The sequence below is a fragment of the Heteronotia binoei genome, chromosome 7, assembly GCF_032191835.1.
Source record: "Heteronotia binoei isolate CCM8104 ecotype False Entrance Well chromosome 7, APGP_CSIRO_Hbin_v1, whole genome shotgun sequence".
NCBI lineage: Eukaryota > Metazoa > Chordata > Lepidosauria > Squamata > Gekkonidae > Heteronotia > Heteronotia binoei.
The window spans coordinates 117,680,342-117,701,121 of record NC_083229.1 but is presented as its reverse complement, the minus strand read 5'-3'; the positions used below and the strand labels follow the sequence as shown (position 1 = coordinate 117,701,121).

Genomic DNA, 20,780 nt, shown 5'->3' with positions numbered 1-20,780 from the left:
CTCCTGAGAGAGCTATGGTTGACCCAAGGCCATTCCAGCAGGTGCAAGTGAAGGAGTGGGGAATCAAACCCGGTTCTCCCAGATAAGAGTCCACACACTTAACCACTACACCAAACTGGCTCTCAATACAAATTAATAGTGTACTTGTGCATCGGGATTTCTTTTTCTGGAAAAAGAGGTGCCAGAACTCTCAAGAAGGAAACGAAGGAGAGACGTATGGGGGCCCCTCATGAATTTTGAAACATTTCCTGAGAATTTGATTTCCATGAAGAGGTTCTGGAACTCCGTCCCGCCACGTTCCTCCTAGAGAAAAGCCCTGCTGAACAAAAAAGATTTAAGGCAAGTGCTGAAGGTGCTCTCAACCCCGGTAGACTCCAACAATTGCACTGACACGTATTTAAACTCCAACAAATATTCAAACAGGCAAATATTCAATTTTGTGTGTGTGTGTGCGGTTTGGCTAAATAAAGTTCTACCTCGGCTTTAGGAGATGGGTTGCAGCACAGCACTTTTTAAATGGTGATGATGAGCTGTCTGTAGGATGTTTTGCCAGCACCCAGAACACTGCTGCTGCTGTAACCCCACGTACTGTTTACAGCATATGCTAAAGCATCCTCAATGATTGCCTTTGATTATTGCTGATCTCCAATCTGTGCATTTCACCGTTCTCATTATGCAAATTGCATTGGATCAATTGTTTTTCCACAATGGTCGTGCAATCCTAAGCAGAGTTACACCCCTTTAGGTCTGCTTAAGTAAACTGGCTTTAGAAGGGTGTAACTTTGCTTAGGATGGCACTGTTAGAGATGGAAATCTGTCGAATGGCGGTGGGGGTGTGGGCATTTTGGTATAAATATAGGCCTCTCACAGTGGAGAGCATCGCTCCTCAGCTGCTGTCCTTTTGACCGTTGTTGTGGAAGTAAAGGTAAATAGTAATATTGAATGTTTCAGCATACTGTGTTAGGCGATATTTCGCTTCTGTCTTGAGTCCACTGCTCTTAATCACTACACCGTACTGAGAGTTTGAAATGATGAAGTAGAATTAAGTACTGAAGTATCATTAAGTATTAAGAAATAAGTATCTAATTATTATGAGGAGGACAATTACTGCTGCTGGGACAGAGCGCTGACATAGAATGAAGATTTGAACAGTGGGAGATGTATTCAGAAAAGATCAGAATGATATCTTTCCTCAGATATACTGTCTAGGAAGCGGAATTTTTAGTATTGTAGATGGTTGCTATTGATTATTTTAGATAAGGTTTATATAAGATATTGATTATAAACAGGGTTTTTTTGTAGCAGGAACTCCTTCGCATATTAGGCCACACCTTCCTGATGTAGCCAATCCTCTAAGAGCTTACACAGCTCTTATTGCAGAGCCTACTGTAACCTCTTGTAGGACTGGCTACATCAGGGAGGTGTGGCCTAATACACCATGGAGTTCCTGCTACCAATAAAGCCCTGATTATAAAGAAATTCACTGTTTCAGGGCTTTTCTTGGAAGCATAGTTCCAACTGGCTTGGTGTCAGGGGGTGCAGCCTAATAGGCAAATGAGTTCCTGTTTAACTTTTTCTACAAAAAAGCCCTGTGCAAAACAATGGTGATGCCAGGGGTGTGGCCTAATATGCAAATGAGTTCCTGCTGGAACTCTGTAGAAAAAGCCCTGTGCAAAACAATGGCGGTGTCAGGAGTATGGGCTAACTTGCAAATGAGTTCCTACTAAGCTTTTTTCCTACCCAAAAAGCCCTGCGATGTTCCTTTTCTATTCACTCAGAGGGAAAAAAACAAAACATTCTTCTTCTTCTTCTAGAACTTCTGAATTCTACCATGACTACCCTACCAGAAGCCAATGCCAAACTGGCCACTGACTTTTACCATCAAATGAGAAAAGAGCATCCATTTGATAATCTCTTGTTCTCACCTATAAATCTCACCCGTTGTCTTGGCCTGCTTTCCTACGGGTCTAGAGGTAGTACTGCAACTGAACTTGAAAAGGTTTGTATCAAATATCTTCAAGTTGGGCTCCTTTGCAGACGGCTTACTATCACAGCTCCCATCTTTTTATTAAATCAAACTATTTTCTCCTGGCATGGAACCCACTCTATCCGAGGTACCTGGGAGATCTGCAGAACTTGCAATTCAAAGGCTTTTAAGCCATAAATCTTAGTTTCTTCGTTTCTCTATCCAAAACATGGCCTGATCACAAATAACAGTAATACTGGTATTTCAGAACTCTCACTTCTATTGAGCAATATCGGTTTCTGTTTTGCTTATGCATCTCATCCATATGTGTGAGCTATTATCGGCCACGCAGGCTGCACATTTTGGGCATTCATCTGTGGATAGGGTTGCCAATCCCCAGGTGGGGGCAGGGGATCCCCCGGTTTGGAGGCCCTCCCCCTGCTTCAGGGTCATCAGAAAGTGGGGGGAGGGGAGGGAAATGTCTGCTGGGAACTCCATTGTTCCATATAGAGACTTATTCCCATGGGAAATGATGGAAAATTGATCTCTGTGTATCTGGGGCTCTGGGGGGGGGCTGTTTTTTGAGGTAGAGGCACCAAATTTTCAGTATAGCACCCCCAAAGTACCCCCAATTTTCAAAACGATTGAACCAGGGGACCCAATTGTATGAGCCCCGGAAGAAGGTGCCCCGGTCCTTCATTATTTCCTGTGGAAAGAAGACATTTAAAAAGGTGTGCTGTCCCTTTCAATGTGATGACATTGAAAGGGACAGCACACCTTTTAAAAAGCCTTCCTTCCCTTGGAGTTCCATTATGCTTATCACACCCTTGCTCCTGGCTCCACCCTCAATGTCTCCTGGCTCCACCCCCAAAGTCTCCTGGCTCCACCCCCCAAAGTCTCCTGGCTCCACCCCCAAAGTCCCCAGATATTTCTTGAATTGGACTTGGCAACCCTATCTGTGGATCACAGAGGTATTTGCCTTAGGTTTGACATCGAAACCGTTTTCATTTGCAACCTTTACGCATTCTCATGTCAAAAATCCCTGATCTTTTATGCATGTATTCAGCCCATTTATGATACATATCAGGAGGCCTTGGATTCAGCAGGAGCTGAACCTTTCTGGGGATTCCCCCTCCCCGCCTTGTCCATTGAATAGTAGGTGCAAGCTGCATAACAATCCCTGGATGAGCTCCACCACCTGTTTTTCTACAAAACGACCCCTGCCTATCAGATTATTTTGTTTTTTGGCTCATGTTGATGCCTCCTTTTTTTTTAAACCACTTTGTGACTAAAACAATGTTATAACCATTCAAGGTACTCCACTGGGATGAACTGAAAGGTTCTGAGAAAGTCAGAAACAAACGATATTTGATAACCCGAATAAGAACAAGTGCTTCACCAGCAAAGGTATGTCCAAATAAGATTCAAAACAAGCCTTAGAATGGTTCTTTCTTGCTCCAACGTGTGTTGCAACTATTTCCAGCCATCTCAGGACTGCCTCTCTCCATATGAGCCCTGCAGGTCTCTGTGATCAGCAACTCAACATCTTCTCGTGGTCCCTGGTCCCAGAGACATATGACTTGCCTCTAATAGTGCCAGGGCCTTTTTGGCTCTGGCCCCTGCCTGGTGGAATGAGCTCCTCTTGGAAATCTATCTAGATGACAGACAGACAGATGATAGATAGATAGATAGATAGATAGATAGATAGATAGATAGATAGATAGATAGATAGATAGATAGATAGATAGATAGACAGATAGATAGATAGATAGATGATAGATGGATGGATGGATGGATGGATGGATGGATGGATGGATAGATGGATAGATGGATAGATGGATAGATATTCCACAACAATAAGAGAGAAACGTATTTGAAGTAGACCCTAAGTTTTCCTTAAAATGTTTCCAGGAAAGTGTGGATGTAGTTCTCACAAATCCATAACCAATGAAAGATTCAGATGTGATGTTGACTTCCCGCTTCTCCTCTATTTTCTGACAAGCCTGATGTGAATATTCGTGGCTATGTGATGATGTAACTGGGTGGGGGGATTGTAACAAGGTTTTGATAGGATGGTGGGGGTTGCACAGGAGAATGTGGAATCTACTAGCCTAGGGGAGGCAAAACTTGCTTAATGTAAGAGCCACATAGAATAAGCATCAAATGTTTGAGAGCCACAAGACATGAATGTCGGATGTTTGAGAGCCCGAAGGAAGGAAGGAAGGATGAGAGGGATGGAGGAAGGAAGGAAGGAAAATAGATGGGGAAGGTGAGGTGGGAAGAAAGCAACTTTAAATGCATTTTCCAAGCCACCACTGGTTGGCTTGACTTGGCTTGGAGAAGTGATCTAAAGGGACAAATGTCTTCTCCAAGCTGGCTAATGGGGCGGTAGGGGCTTCAAGAGTCACAAAATATGTGTGAAAGAGCCACATGTGGCTCCCAAGCTGCAGTTTGGCCACCCCTGGGCTAGCCCTTTCCTTTGCTTCATTTGTTTAAATGGACTATATCCAAGGTATGCAGAAGTTTTAACATTTCATTGTAGTTTCAAGAAAAAGACAAGATCTATTCCAGCCCCAGACACTACCCCCAACAGCAAACTAAATCTTGGGACCACAGACGACATCCACTTGAACAACCACATGCTAAGTCAGACAACAGTAGACAAGCTCCAGAACCACACCATACTAAACCTCATGACGGCAGACGACAAGCTCCCCAGCACCCATCTGGTCGCTCTGAGCCTGAGACATCATCCTGTTCTCAAAAAGTAAGTTGTGAACTATTTGGGGAATTTGGTCTCAATTAAAATGTTGATGCTTAGTAATTATTTCTAAACAGGGGTGGAATTCTAGCAGGATATTAGGCCACACACTCCTGACGTAGCCAATCCTCCAAGAGCTTACAAAAAAGAGCCTTGTAAGCTCTTGCAGGATTGGCTACCTCAGGGGTGTGTGGCCTAATATGCAAAGGAGCTCCTGCCAGAAATCCACCCCTGTTTCTAAATGTATCTAATGGGTTTAACAGAATTTATGACAAGATTCAAAGAGAAGGGGGAGGGAGGCAAACACAGATTTCCTGTTAAAACTTCTGTGCAAACATTACATTGTGAGGGTCTGCTGCTAAAAACGGCTGCACCATTTCAACAGGTGGTATACATTTCTTCTCAGTAAAAAACTCCCCTGCTCCTGGAGTCCATACTTCACAATTATGTCCAAACTCAAATGCTGTCACCCCCCAAATAGTAACAGGACATTCAGTTTCAGATTTACCAGTCCATACCCTGGATTTAACTAGAGTGGATGAATGAGTTAATAGCTATAGTTTCTGCATTCCTTATCATTTCTAGGCGAGTCTCCGGGACCCCCTTTATTAATCAACAATTTAAGTTGCTTCTGCGTGGATCTTAATTCCAGAACATACCAAATAGATGAGAAAGGGGGTACAGGTCCATTATGTCTCCATACTGGATAGTGTACAGAATGTGACACTTGGACCAAACTGGCCTAATTTTAAATCTTTGGTGCCAGATTGGTGTAATGGTTAAGTGTGTGGACTCTTATCTGGGAGAACCAGGTTTGATTCCCCACTCCTCCACTTGCACCTGCTGGAATGGCCTTGGGCCAGCCAGAGCTCTCTTATCTGGGACAACCAGGTTTGATTCCCCCCTCCTCCACTTGAAGCTGCTGGAATGGCCTGGGTCAGCCATAGCTCTGGCAGAGGTTGCCCTTGAAAGGGCAGCTGCTGTGAGAGCCCTCTCAGCTCCATCCACCTAACAGGGTGTCTGATGTGGGGGGAGAAGATATAGGAGATTGTAAGCTGTTCTGAGACTCTCATTCAGAGAGAAGGGCGGGGTATAAATCTGCAATTCTTCTTCTTCTTCATCTATGATGCTCACTAGGTAACTTTTGGCCAGTCACTATCACTTAGATTACCTATATTACAAGAATTGTTGGGGTGATAAAATGGGTAAGCCCCTTGAAATATCTCTTTGACCTCCTTGGGAGAATAACATGCTAAAGAGGTAGCAAATAAATCAGAAATTAATTCCACTGTTCTCAGTACTGTTTGCAAGAAAAAGTATTTAGAATTAAGCTATTTCCCCCCATTTTTTGAGGGGGGGGGGGTAGAATTATACCAACTAAAACAAAGTTTGAGAACCCAAAAGATCTGGTAAGCTATCTTTAAAATCACACGGCATGTCTTTATACTGCTCCCTCATCATCTATTAAAAAAACCGATGCTGAAGAACAAAAAGGTGAATTAGAAATGAACCACTAAGACAATCACAGCCTCCTGGATTCTGGCATAATTAAAGTTCGACTTGGCTGGATTGGTTGGATTGCAAAATGGCACAGCTTTAGCTGGTGCAGAAACACACTGATATTGGGGAAAATAATTTTAAAAAAGAAGCAAGAGGGTGACATTATTGGTAGGGAATTAATTTTTTATGAAGTATGAGGTCAAAAGCCTCAATTTCTTCCACAACCCTGCCTCTAGCTCTCTAAGACTCACACAAAACAAGAGAAAGTAAGAATAGAAAGTAAAAGTAGCTTAGATAGTTACTCCTTGGAGTAAGAGGTATTGACTCTCAACCAAGTGTCACTAGAACAAACATTCCTTTTCATTCAGGTAGATAGAAGAAGATAGAAGAAGATATTGGATTTATATCCCGCCCTCCACTCCGAAGAGTCTCAGAGCCGCTCACAATCTCCTTTACCTTCCTCCCCCACAACAGACACCCTGAGAGGTGGGTGGGGCTGGAGAGGTTCTCACAGCAGTTGCCCTTTCAAGGACAACCTCTGTCAGAGCTATGGCTGACCCAAGGCCATTCCAGCAGCTGCAAGTGGAGGAGTGGGGAATCAAACCCGGTTCTCCCAGATAAGAGTCCTCACACTTAACCACTACACCAAACTCAGCTCTCAGACAGCTGCGTCTGAAGAAGTGTGTCTGCACATGAAAGCCCCAAATAAAACGTTGCTGGTCTTAAAGCTGCCACCAGACTCAAACTTTGTTGTATTCCTTTTCATTATTAGTGTGTTCCAGATTATGAATGTGAAAATCCTGAAGGCGTCCATACAGCATTCAGCAAAATCCTTGCAGACCTTAACAAACCCAGCACCGATTATTTCTTGAGCTTTGCCAACAAGCTGTCTGGAGACTATGACGTTGCCTTCATCCAGGTAACATCACTGCCCCACTGTATTGAAAAAGCAAATTGATTATACAGGCTGCTATTATAGATTTTTTTAAAAATGAGTAATGAGATATGTTAACTACTCTCCTTTTTACCACTGTGGGTTGTTTTCTTAGGATGTCATTGGATAAATTGTATTGATAACTCAGCCTAAATTTTATCACGATTAATTCTATTGTTGTATCGAATGTTTGATTAAGTTTTTTTTTAATTGTTGTGTCTGGTTGTCGGTTGCGATGGCATTTTGTTGCTAATTCAAGAAAGATTGATTGATTGAGACAGGCTCAGTTGAAAGGCAGCATAAGCGGTCAATGCAAATGGCTTCTTATATTTAAGGAAAGATATTTTTGTAGCAAAATGTGTGGCACAAAATGTCAAATCAAGTTCTTAATACAAGTAAAATTAACTTCCTCTCTTGGTCCAAAGGATGTGGGCATAAATGTTTGAGTCCTGAGATCAGGATGCCACCCATCATCAAAAAACATTTGTTCTTGTAAGTGAATGTTCAGCAAAACCATGTAGTCAATAATCTGTTAGTTGTCCCAGCTTCCATGGAATTCAGTCAAAAAAAGCACTTGCTTTCCCTCTCTCTTTTTGATTTTGCAAATTCCTATTTTTTATTATACCAAACCTTCAAGAGGGTTAAGTTGTTTTGACTATCTAGAGTCAGAGAATGGATCCTGTATATTATACTTCTATTATTGTTTTCATTCGTTTTGATGGATCCCGTTGCTTCTCTTTGCTGTTCAGAAATTCCTTTTCTGTGCTCTGAAACTGTACTTGACAGAGGTTGGTGGAGTTGATTTTCATAATGCCCCTGAAGATGTGAGGAGACTGATAAACCTGTGGGTTGAAGTCCGGTCACATGGTAAGAGCATCTTGTCTACTAGCTGTTTCTGCCTGATCAATAGTAAAATTTTGATGATAGGAAGTCCTGCCATCTTTGCTCTTGGATGGGATGCTCTAGAAACCAACAGTCAACAATCCTTCATAAGAACATAAGAGACGCTATGTTGGATCAGGCCAATGGCCCATCCAGTCCAACACTCTGTGTCCCACAGTGGCCAAAACAAAAAGCAAAAAAACAAACAAACCCAAGTGCCATCAGAAGGTTCACAAGTGGGTCTAGAAGCCCTTCCACTTTGCCTCCCCACAAGTGCCAAGGATACAGAGCATCACTGCCCCAGACAGTTCCAATAATATACTGTGGCTAATAGCCACTGATGGACCTTTGCTCCATATTTTTATCCAATCCCCTCTTGAAGCTGTCTACGCTTGTAGCCACCACCACCTCCTGTGGCACTGAATTCCACATGTTAATCACCCTTTGGGTGAAGAAGTACTTCCTTTTATCCGTTCTAACCTAACTGCTCAGCAGTTTCATTGAATGCCCTCTTGTATTGTGAGAAAGGGAGAAAAGTACTTCTTTCTCTACTTTCTCCATCCCATGCATAATCTTGTAAACTTCTATCACCCCGCAGTCAATGTTTCTCCAAGCGTTTTAACTCCAAGAGCCCCAAGCATTTTAACCTTTCTTCATAGGGAAATTGTTCCAACCCTTCAATCATTCTAGTTGCCCTTTTCTGGACTTTTCCCAGTGCTATAATATCCTTTTTGAGGTGTGGTGACCAAAATTATACACAGTATTCCAAATGAGACTGCACCATCGATTTATACAGGGGCATTATGATACTGGCTGATTTGTTTCCAATTCCCTTCCTAATAATTGCCAGCATGGCGTTGGCCTTTTTAATTACAACCACACACTGTCTTGACATGAATCATGGATCAGCCAGTGAGAAAACAAAAGCTTTTCATGGCAACAGAAACATTAGAGATTATTATTTCTATAAAAAGATCCCAAGTATAGTAAAGTGAGTTCACCCTGAATCAACCAAGAACACTTTATTGCAAGAAGAAATAGATGCAAATAGCTCAGGCACTTCACTCACTGCATGAAAACATCACTCTGGCCATGGTTAACTACGCCCCCTCGCAGGCAACAGTTACTCCTATTGGGTCACTCCAGAACCCTTCATTTGCATCTCTTTGTTACAAGTTGTTACATGCCTAGCATCCTGATTTGCCATTTCTTCCAGGCTTCAGGATCCTGGTTTGCAAGGAGTGCCTGTCTCAAACTCAGGCAACAAGCCCCCAGTACAACACAATACATAACACACTTCCCCCCCTAAGTTCAGTCTTAATGGCAGACAAAGTCTTTTTAAGTACTGGGACCACACACTCATCCGCTGAGAGCACTTAAATCCAGTGGCTGGCTCCTGTACTTCCGGTGCAGGGGGCCCGCAGGGAGGAACATAACACCAAGGAGCTTGAAAAAAATGGGAAATTAGTATGCATTTTATGTTACCACTTTCTACATTACAGCTTCTCCACTGAGCTTCTGCAAAGAGGGAGTAATGAATTGTTTGCATCAGTAATGCTTAAGTATGATATAATGGACTTTTAAAGAAGCTAAATCCGTTTCCTCGCTCTCTTTGTAAGGTGAAATCAAGGATCTTCTCCCGGAGCACAGCTTGGATTCTTTGACTCGGTTGCTGATGGTGAATGCCCTCTACTTCAGAGGAGTATGGGAAATTCAATTTAACAAAGAGCTCACAAAAGAAGCCCCATTTTACACAAACGAGGTAGGTTATGTGTGTGCTTCCTTGCTACTTCTGGGTCCGATTGTACCTATTGGTCATGTTTTGAAAGGGTGTAAAGTTCTCTTACCTCAATGATGTTTTCATGCAGGCCTCTCTCAGAAAGGGCAGCTGCTTTGAGAGCCCCTCAGCCCCACCCACCCCACAGGGTGTCTGTTGTGGGGGAGGAAGGTAAAGGAGATTGTGAGCTGCTCTGAGACTCTTCAGAGTGGAGGGCGGGATATAAATCCAATACCTTCTTCTTCTTCTTCTTCTTCAAAACAGGGAAGTGGTCCCAAGAGCAAGCTTAGATAAGTTTCTCATTACTCTGAACATTTGCCCTTTCTTCCCTTGCAGAAAACCTCTCATACTGTGCCCCTGATGCACACCAGGGGTACCTACAGCACAGGGACAATTCACCTAAGCAACATCGAGGTGCAAATTCTGGAGATCCCTTACAAAAACCGCGAGATGAGCATGTTCATACTGCTACCCAAAGATGAAAGTCCTGAATCCCTTCTACAGGTGAGTTCCAAATAATACCCGTGGCGTTTGTCTCTGTGATTCCTGTAAAAGCTTCGCTATCCATATCTGGCCGTTATCTAATAATGGTGGTTGCAGAGGCCATATCAATTATCATTTTATTAACGTAGACACAGCCATCATAAAGTCACGCGGGCTGCTTACAGATGGGCAGCTCTGGGCGGCATCAAGGTGACCTGGAAATGAGCCACCCGGAAAAGGAGCACCTGGGAGCGTCCTGATGGCTTGCAGAAGAGGGACAGACCATGGGCACCCCAGGCCCAGGGAGCATCCAGAACACTCATGCGCCCCATCCGCGGCTCCCCAGGTGCTTTCCTCATGCCAGTTTGGTGTAATGGTTAAGTGTGCGGACTCTTATCTGGGAGAACCGGGTTTGATTCCCCACTCCCCCACTTGCACCTGCTGAAATGGCCTTGGGTCAGCCATAGTTCTGGCAGAGGTTGTCCTTGAAAGGGCAGCTGCTGTGAGACTCCTCTCAGCCCCACCCTCTTCACAGGGTGTCTGTTGTGGGGGAGGAAGACAAAGGGGACTGCGAGCCACTCTGAGCCTCTGAGATTCAGAGTGGAGGGTGGGATATAAATCCAATATCTTCTTCTTCTTCCCAGCCATCTAGACTAGGGCTATAGCCAGGATTTCATGTTTGGTGGAGCCCACGTGGGGGGCCCTGGGCTTTCAGCGCTATAAGCTGCCTTGAGTTCCACCAGCTAACCCCCCCCCTCCCCTTTTGCTCTGCACACTGTGTTAGGGAAAGGGAGAGGGGAAAAGCAAAAAACCCAGCAGCAATGCTACTCCTTGTCCAGAGTGGCAGTGAGCAAAGGTGACAGATTGGGGCCCCTTCAATGGAGGAGCCATGAAGTTGGAAGGAGGGGTTGAAAGGATGGGCCTGACCTCCCCCGGGCCCCACTGTAGCTACAGGCCTAATCCAGACAGCCAGGGAGGTGCCTTGGAGGTGCCCCAATGAAAAGGCACCACTTTGAAAGGGGTGCCTTTTATAGCCGGCTCCCAGTAAGTCAAGGACAGCTCACAGGCGGGGCGGGGATGGCAGGCATATGTGCGCAGGTAGACATGTTTTTTGGGGGGCGCTAGCCTGCCATCCCCTGAGCGGCTTAAACTGCCCATCTTTAGGCAGCCCTTAAGGAGGTCTCTAGAGAAGCAGCATATCATTTTTCTAAATAAATAGAAATGATTTCAGAATCTTGGCACTTCTTTAATAGAAATTCTTTTTTTATCCATCTTTATACTTTATTACAAGAGCCCTGTGGCGCAGATTGTTAAGGCTGCAATACTGCAGTCCTAAGCTCTGCTCATGACCTGAGTTCGATCCCCAGCGGAAGCTGGGTTTTCAGGTAGCTGGCTCGAGGTTGACTCAGCCTTCTATCCTTCCGAGGTCGGTAAAATGAGTACCGAGCTTGCTGGGGGGAAAGTGTAGATGACTGGGGAAGGCAATGGCAAACCACCCTGTAAAAAAAGTCTGCCGTGAAAACGTTGTGAAAGCAACGTCACCCCAGAGTCGGAAACGATTGGTGCTTGCACAGGGGACCTTCCCTTTAATAGTTTATTAAATTAAACCTTAATTACAAAAGAATCTTTACCAATTAAAAAAAACCCCTCATAAATACATAAAACAGAGATCGGAGGTAGTTTTAAGACAATCACATTTAAATTTTCAAGTTCATTTCAATTTGAACCCATTTCCTTCATTTACATACTAGTTTATTTCCAGAAACCTGTATCCATTTGTATAGCCTATCCCATTTGTCTCTTGCCACTTGCTTCCATTTCCCATTTAACAGGACGGACAAAATATCTAATTCTGCTGCATTTAAGATTTCCCCCTCAATAATTCCTCCAAATTTGGCATTTTCTCCTGTCTCCAACTTTTTGTATATAAAACCCTTATTGCTGTAACTACATGTATCACTAAAAAAATGAGAGCCAGTTTGATGTAGTGGTTAAGTGTGCGGACTCTTATCTGGGAGAACCGGGTTTGATTCCCCACTCCTCCACTTGCAGCTGCTGGAATGGCCTTGGGTCAGCCATAGCTCTGTCAGAGGTTGTCCTTGGAAGGGCAGCTGCTGGGAGAGCCCTCTCCAGCCCCACCCACCTCACAGGGTGTCTGTTGTGGGGGGAGAAGATATAGGAGATTGTAAGCTGCTCTGAGTCTCTGATTCAGAGAGAAGGGCGGGATATAAATCTGCAGTCAGTCAGTCAGTCAGTCAATGGACATTTTCTTTATTCAAGTCCTACTGCACCATACTTAAAAGATGGTTTATATTATAAAAATTTCTGCTTCCGCTTTCAATATTCCTTGAAGTATCTCATGGGCTTTAACCCAATATATCTTGGCTTTTTTACATAACCACCAGATAGAAATGATATGGTTACCACTCCTGTTTGTTCATTTAGCTGGAAGATGCAATAGTCCACGCTAAACTGCTTGACTGGTCCCACGATTTGAAGCCTGAAGATGTGGAGGTGGCGATTCCCAAATTCAGCATCGAGAAGACGGCTGAGGCAGACAAGTACTTAAATCTGTCACAAATCAGCGATTCGGAAAACTCTGATTTCTCTGGGGCGACAACCGTCCGCGGGGTGGCTGTGTCTCAGCTGGTCCACGATACTTTCTTTGAGGTTGCTGAAGAGGGTGGTGATGAACCTGCAGCAAAGGAAGGCCAGGCCTCTAAGCGTCAACATCACGATCCTGTGCATTTTGTGGCTGACCATCCTTTCCTTTTCTATGTTCTTCACAAAAATACCCAAAGCATTGTTCTCTTTGGTAGATTTTGTAAACCAGAGTGAAAGGTTGATTCTATTCTAGCCACTTAAAAGCAAAGGAAAATGACTATGGAAAAGGGGTTTAAAATAAATCCCTTTGCATTTCTCCCTCTTTGCCTCAAACTCATTTGATTGATTTGGGCAAAGAAAACTTTTATGTGGTGAGGGGTCTAATTTGCGCTTTTTGTTGTCCAGCCTTCTCTCACAATTATGCTTCAGGTCAGCTTTTTAAAAAAGAATAGCTATCTTCCTGATCTCTGACTATTATCTAATGAAACAATGAAAATGCTTGAGTCAGACATCTGAAGGGAAAAGTCAACATGAAGCCCATCTCTGTTCTGTTCTGAGAATCAGGAAAATGGTACCATCTCTGGAATTTGCTCTTCAGGTTGTTCCAGGATAGGCCTGCCCAGGCCTTTTTTTGCAGCAGGAACTCCTTTGCATATTAGGCCACACACCCCTGATGTAGCCAATCCTCCAAGACCTTACAGGGCTCTTCTTACAGGGCCTACTGTAAGCTCTTGGAGGATTGGCTACATCAGGGGGGAGTAGCCTAATATGCAAAAGAGTTCCTGCTAAAAAAAAAAGTGCAGAAAAGGGCAACTGGAATGATTAAAGGTTTGGAACACTTTCCCTATGAAGAAAGGTTAAAATGCTTGGGGCTCTTTAGCTTGAAGAAACGTTAACTGCAGGGTGACATGATAGAGGTTTACAAGATTATGCATGGGATGGAGAAAGTAGAGAAAAAAGTACTTTTCTCCATTTCTCACAATACAAGAGGGCATTCAATGAAATTGCTGAGCAGTCAGGATAAAAGGAAGTACTTCTTCACCCAAAGGGTGATTAACATGTGGAATTCACTGCCACAGGAGGTGGTGGCAGCTACAAGCATAGCCAGCTTTAAGAGGGAATTGGATAAAAATATGGAGCAGAGGTCCATCAGTGACTATTAGCCACAGTATATATATATGTATGTTTGTGTGTATACACACACACATATATTGGCCACTATGTGACACAGAGTGTTGGACTGGATGGGCCATTGGCCTGATCCAACATGGCTTCTCTCATGTTCTTATGTGACAGAGTGTTGGACTGGATGGGCCATTGGCCTGATCCAACATGGCTTCTCTTATGTTCTTATGTTCAAAAAAGCCCTGGGCCTGCCTAGCTGCAACGAATTTGTATGGGGTCACCTAAAGTCAGCTTTGAGGGTAGCCTCTTACTTTTTACGCTGTTCCTTTTTGAAAAAAGCAGAAGTGGACAGTTAAAACTGTTCTACATTCTTTTGTGAGACTATAGCTTTTCTCTTCAATATATCAAGCTTCTTTCTTTCTGGCTTGAACTGTTAACCGCAGAAGTCCTCAATAAACAAAGCATATGACAAAATTGTGATTCTTAGTCTTTATTATTACACAAGCTCCATTGGAGTTGCAGGGGCATATCAGTGCATGTGCCCCCAACCAATGTTCCCTCTAAGCTGCAGAGTCTTGTGAGCAAAAATTCTACTCTGTGAGCTCCTGGCATTAAAGTTGTGAGCTGCTGCATAAATTATTGTGCTCTGAGGTCATCCTTCCTGAGCTAAGACAAAAATCTTTGAGCCGGAGGCTAAAAATCTGTGAGCTAGCTCACGCTAACTCAGCTTAGAGGGAACATTGGACCCCACACCTCTGTGCCCCCAACCTGTGGTGCCTTAAGCGTTCCAGAAAAATACCTATGTTGGGGGTACATACAATGAAATCCATAGGACTGCACTGCCATTAGAATATCCCAGTCTAGGATTGTGGATGCTGAATGGCAGGGAACAGATTGAAGAGCCTCTGAATTGCATTAAACCCCCGTGTTCTGCTCTAATGATGAACCACCACAAACACTTGAAAGTTCCTGAAAGCTGATGACAGCAGGCTGCCACCAACTTTGTTTAATGATGCAGGAACCCGCTCAAATTAGCCATGAAGTCGAGTCTGTGAGCCTCTTCATGCCCATCCCTACACACATGCGATCCATCGCTAGGAACAGAATGGGCAGTCCAGCCCTGTCCACTGAAGGGATGGGCATCTGAGTTCCTGCCCTGTCCCGCGGAAGGGATGAGCATCCTTGCTTTACTGACCTTAAGGACCTTAATGCACCCGGGGTTCTAAACGTCTCAAGGGACTGGCCTTCGGGATTCCATCGGCTCAAACTTTCGCTCCCCTCCCCCTAGCTGCCCGCTACATGACCCCTCCCCCAGCCGCTCCTGCTAGCCGACTGCTGCCAGCTTCTGCCAGCCAACCTCATCAGGAGCTTTGGGCCATGGCATCCCGCCAGGCTCCAAGAAGCCAGGTACCCCCTGCTTACACTGCAAGCCCTCCCGCTTTCGCGGAAGAACTTGCCTGCCAGAGCCTCTCCAGTTCATCCGCACATCTTTGGACCAGCTCTCCTCCTCTCTCCTTGGCCCTTTCCTGCCAACTTGCTCAGTCTGGTACAGAAACAAAGAGGAGGACTTCAAGGCCGCTCTGAGAACTCAGGGCCCTTTCTCCCTCAGCCCACTGGCTGATTCTTATGCCTTCATTCCCACACCCTGGAAGAGTAGAATGGCAAGATAGGGCAAAATCTCCATTTCAGCCATTTGAGGGTTAACGTATAGGTTTGACTTCCAGCACAGACTTGACCTGGAAGTCCAACCCACCTCAGAGGCAATCCTGTGCTTTAGTTGGTGTGTTTGATGAGTGGTTGGGGTGGTTTTAACTTATCAGGATCTGGGCTGGGTAGAGAGAGAGAGTTTCTTCCTCTTAGGCATTCAGAAAAGAGGTAACTTGCCTTTTAGCCTCTCCTGCCTGCCTGCCTATCAGCTTGTATGCGTGTCTCTTGTGGCAGCCGCTGCCCATCTTTTTCTTAGGCTTATGGTAAAGGAAATATGTGGCTTTTAGAGGCTTTGTTATTTTATTAGAAGAATCATCCCCTATATTCCCGCTTCCTTAGGGTAGTAGATAAGGCTTGGCATGCCCACCAAATCCAACCCCAAAACGGTTCCCTGGGAGCGGGGTGTGAGTGAGGGGGGGAGAGGAGAGATCCATTCTCATTAGAATGCCAGAGTTTCCCTCCAATGTCTTCAATTCTAGTCTGACCGGATTCTGAATCCAAGGGCCAGGGTTTCAAAGGAACTAATTGCTAAAGAACTAAGGAATCCCAAAACTATCTTTGGAATTGATCCCCAAATCTAGCCCAATTGGAGGACAGAGGAAAGGGAAGGGCAAGAATTTTCTCACCTGCCTGAAGCATTGTGACTCTCTCAGTGGCTTGCAGGCGCACCTCACCCCAACTCCACCCTGGGAGGCAAACTTGCAAGGCAAACACTGGGTAAGCAGAGACAGCTCCTGAGCTTCCCTCCGCTGACAGCCTCCAGGCTCCTCCACTGCCTTTGGTCGGACAACATCAACTGGCGGATGTCAGCCCACATCCACCTGCTTGGATCCATGAACCTCCACTAGTTCCTGATTCAGCCCATCTCATTCACACACACATTCACTCCTCCATTCAGCCCACCCCCTACAGATGGGCATGAACCAGGAATACGTGGCCCTGTTTGTGGCTGAGCTTGGAACTCAACCACAAATTGAATGGTCTGATGGAAGCAGAAGGCAGGGTTTTAATACAGGAAGGAGAGGGGTGGAGGGGAAGGAGGTGGAACAGAAAAAGGAGAGGAGAAGGAGGATCAGGTGGTGAATTAGTAAGATGAGAAGAAGAGGATCCAGAGGCGGAAAAGGAGAAGGAGGAAGAGCAAGAAGAGGAGGAGAAGGAGAAGGAGGAGAGCAGAAAGAGGAGCGGGTGGTGAATCAGGAAGACGAGGAGTAGAAGAGGACCTGGAGGTGAAGAAGGAGGAGAAAGAGAAGGAGCAAGAGGAGGAGGAGAAAAGAAGTAGTAGGAGGAGAAAGATGAGGAGGAGAGGAGAAGGAGGAGCAGGGGATGAATTAGGAAGTCGAGGAGGGGAAGAGGAGCTGGAGGCGAAGACGGAGGAGAATGGGAAGGAGCAAGAGGAGGAGGAGAAAGAGGAGAAGGAGAAAGATGAGGAGGAGAGGACAAGGAGGAGCAGGGGGTGAATTAGGTACATGAGGAGAAGAGGAACTGGAGGAAGAGAAGGAGAAAGAGAGGAGGAGGAGGAGGAGGAGAAGTTGGAGAAGTAAAGGGAGGACAAGGAGAAGGAGATTGGATTCATACCCCATCCTTCACTCCCCAAAGGAGTCGCCGAGCGGCTGACAATCTCCTTCTCCTCCCCACAGCAGACACCCTGTGAGGTAGATGGAGCTGAGAGAGCTCTAACAGAAACTGCTCTTGAGAGGAACAGCTCTGCAGGAACTTGTGACTGACTCAAGATCACAGCAGCAGGTGCAAAAAACCTAAATGCATGACAAGATCATATAAAATGTTAACCAGTATACATATAAGCCACAAAATCTTAATATGGAGCTAAAAAGTTAAAACATACCTTTTTACAACATTTCCATACCCTGGGCAAAAAACGCCATTCCATTACAACATTGAAAGGCACAATGTAACGAGCTACAGCAGTGTCCCAAACAAAAACTTACAAATCACCAGAAACCATATAAATGCACAGATTCAATTGATTACAGAAAGCATGTTAGGACCCAATCATTATTTAACCCGTGCGGAGTTAAAGTTCTTAATTTAAAAATTATCCGCATTTCTTGTTAAAGAAGCCACCTATTGCTGTCCACCTCGCCCTGCAACCTGACTGGAAATTTAAGCAGCATACAAAAGTGCATAGAATCAGGTTCATGTTTAAATTTGAGGAAATGCTCCACCAAAGGAACATCTAACATGAGATTTTTCACTCTTGATTTGTGCTCCAATATGCGTGTACAAACAGCACGCGTGGTGGAGCCCAAATAGATTTTTTTGCAAGGGCAGAGGAGCGCATAAATGCATCTTTGAGTAGCACAAGTCGTGGTCTCTTTCAAAAACCCCTTATAGCCAGTATCAGGATGAACGAACTCAGACGTTTGCATAGATAAGCCACATGCTAAGCACAGCAGGCGCCGCATTTAAAGTGCCCACCCGTCTTCCCCACACTTTGTGTAGATTGTGCAAGGTCTGCTCTCACCAGGAATTCCTTTCCTGTTCAAAATCCTGGTTTGTAGGGCTAGTTTGCCCTACAGTCAGACGGTGAGGGCCAAACGAAATTCAACTATGACCCAAGATTTTGAATAGGAAAGGAATAATATCTGCCAGCAGTTTAAATTTTGTGGTTATCCTAGTAGAATTTTGACGAAAGCGGTCTCTAAGATCAATCATGAACAAAGAGCTACTTTGTTCAATAACTCCCGACGATCACGGGAGAAAAATTCGGGAAACATAGTGGTGTGCACTTAGCAATTCTCCCCGCTAACACAATCTGTCCACAATATAATTAAAAAAAAATTGGTTTCTTGTAAAGGATTTGCCGGGTTGCCATGAGACACCACAAATAGCCTTCAGAAGAACTAGAAACTGGTGAATTCCCTGACACCACCATTGTTTCACACAGAACTTTTTTGTAGGGAAAGCCAAGTAGGAACTCGTTTGTATATTAGGCCACACCCCCTGATACCACCATTGTTTCACACAGGGCTTTTTTGTAGGAAAAGCCCAGCAGGAACTCATTTGCATATTAGGCCATACCCTGACATCACTATTGCTTCACACAGGGATTTTTAGGACAAGCCCAGCAGGGACTCATTTGCATATTAGCCCACACCCCCTGACGCCAAGCCAGCTGGAACTGTGTTCCTGCTCAAAAGAAGCCCCTCTTATCTTTATCCTCACAACCACCTTGCAAGGTTGGTTAGGCTGAAACGAGAGTGACTGGGCCAAGGTCATCTGGCCAGCTTCAAAGGTCAAGCAGGGTCAGAGAGGAGGGCAGAGTGTCTCCTCACAAGGGACCCGTTACATCAAGTTAGAGGTAGTGCGTGTGAGCCTCTATCCCAGGGGTGGCTAGACTGTGGTCTGGGAGCCACATGTGGCTCTTTCACACATATTGTGTGGTTCTCAAAGCCCCCACTGCCCCATCGGCCAGCTTGGAGAAGGCATTCCTCTCTTTAAACCACTCCTTCATGACAAGCCATCCGGCAGCTTGGAGAATGCATTTAAAGTGAATGTTGCTTTGTTTCCACCTCCACCTACCTTCCTTCCTTCCTTCCTTCCTTCCTTCCTTCCTTCCTTCCTTCCTTCCTTCCTTCCTTCCTTCCTTCCTTCCTTCCTTCCTTCCTTCCTTCCTTCCCTCCCTCCCTCCCCTCAAACATCTGACGTTTATGTCTTGCGGCTCTCAGACATCTGCTGTTCATGTCTTGCGGCTGTGAAACATCTGCCATTTATTCTATGTGGCTCTTCTGTTAAGCAAGTTTGGCCACCCCTGCTCTATCCTGACTTCCGCCTCCCTTAGCTGGACCTTTACCCTGCCCTGGGGCTGGGTTGGGAAGTTCCTGGAAATTTGGGGGTGGAGCCTGGGGAGGGAGCTCAGCAGATATGTGATGCTGCAACAGGGCCCACCCTCCAAAGCAGCCAGTTCCTCCAGGGGAACTGATCGATCTCGACTGGAGATAAGTTGTTATTCCAGTAGATTTCCAGGCCCCACCTGGAGACTTTGGCAACAAAGGTGAGGCTCGTGGGTCGAAAGGACAGGAGAGAAAGCAGCACTTCTGTGTAAAATGTCTACAAACGATTTCTTAAAGATATACACACTTGCAATGATTGGACGGCTTAGAATAATTATTTCTATCACAGAGCCATCTGCACTTCATACACAACAAACCGGGAACGACAGGAAAGGGACAATTCACAACCAATTTTAACACGTAAGTCTTTCTCTTCTTTTCAGTGAACGTCCACAATCCCTGCAGGCTATACAAAAGGCGAGGTGGACTCAAAAACGTGGCTTGCAAAGCTTGGAACCACTTTGGGAACAGTAAGAGTTTGAAGCATTGGATCGCCTTGTCTCGAATGGAAGCTTAGATAAAGCTCTGACGAAACGGAGATCAGACTATTCCAGGAGCACTCGTTTAGCTATGGCTTAGAACCTTGGAAATATCACCGCACATCAGAGAATCTGCCTTCGGTCTGAAGTGCGTTTGCCAGCCACGTTCTTCAGTCTGTCTTTCCTCGAGAGTTTAAAATGGCATGTCTAAGTTTAGATGTATCTTTTTGTTTAACTTGGTGGTTAAGCTTAAACTTAATATATTATGTTTCAAAGTCAATACTGTAATCAACTAGCATAATATATTAATCTATGTAGTAACATAATCTATGTAGTAACAGGTTTCTCTAAATTGAGGCTATATCCACAAATTGTAGAACAAAGTAGGGGTCAAGTGGTACCTTTAAGACCAACAAAGTTTTATTCAGAACATAAGCTTTCGTATGCAGACATACTTCTTCAGATGAAGAAGTACAGTGGGCTGAAATACATGCAGTTGGTGGGTTACGAGTGCAAACTGATACAAAGCAAAAGTTCAATGAACCATTATTATAGTCTAGGCAGAAATAAAACACTGTCGTGCTACAAGTGCTTATTTAACACTTCTGCTAAAGAGCTATAAACAATTATGTTGTGACAATCAAATATTAATTTGTAATTGAGTGATGAAATAAGAGGAAAAGTTTAGATGATCAAGTGAAGCAAACCCCT

General features: G+C 44.7%; 1 protein-coding gene across 1 annotated transcript; it reads left to right on the top strand.

Moving 5' to 3' along the window:
- The first annotated feature begins 1,831 nt into the window (after positions 1 to 1,831).
- Positions 1,832 to 13,141, top strand: LOC132575560 (serpin B3-like). Its single transcript, XM_060244366.1, has 7 exons — positions 1,832 to 1,999; positions 3,281 to 3,373; positions 7,000 to 7,146; positions 7,911 to 8,028; positions 9,663 to 9,805; positions 10,157 to 10,324; positions 12,749 to 13,141. Exons 1-7 carry the CDS (start codon positions 1,832 to 1,834, stop codon positions 13,139 to 13,141), a joined length of 1,230 nt encoding a protein of 409 aa, XP_060100349.1.
- Positions 13,142 to 20,780: the final 7,639 nt, after the last annotated feature.

Coding starts and splice junctions, on each gene's coding strand:
- LOC132575560 (XM_060244366.1), top strand. CDS start 1,832: ATGACTACCCTACCAGAAGCCAATGCCAAACTGGCCACTGACTTTTAC. Junction 3,374..6,999: donor CAAGTGCTTCACCAGCAAAG/GTATGTCCAAAT, acceptor TTTCATTATTAG/TGTGTTCCAGATTATGAATG. Junction 10,325..12,748: donor GTCCTGAATCCCTTCTACAG/GTGAGTTCCAAA, acceptor TTGTTCATTTAG/CTGGAAGATGCAATAGTCCA.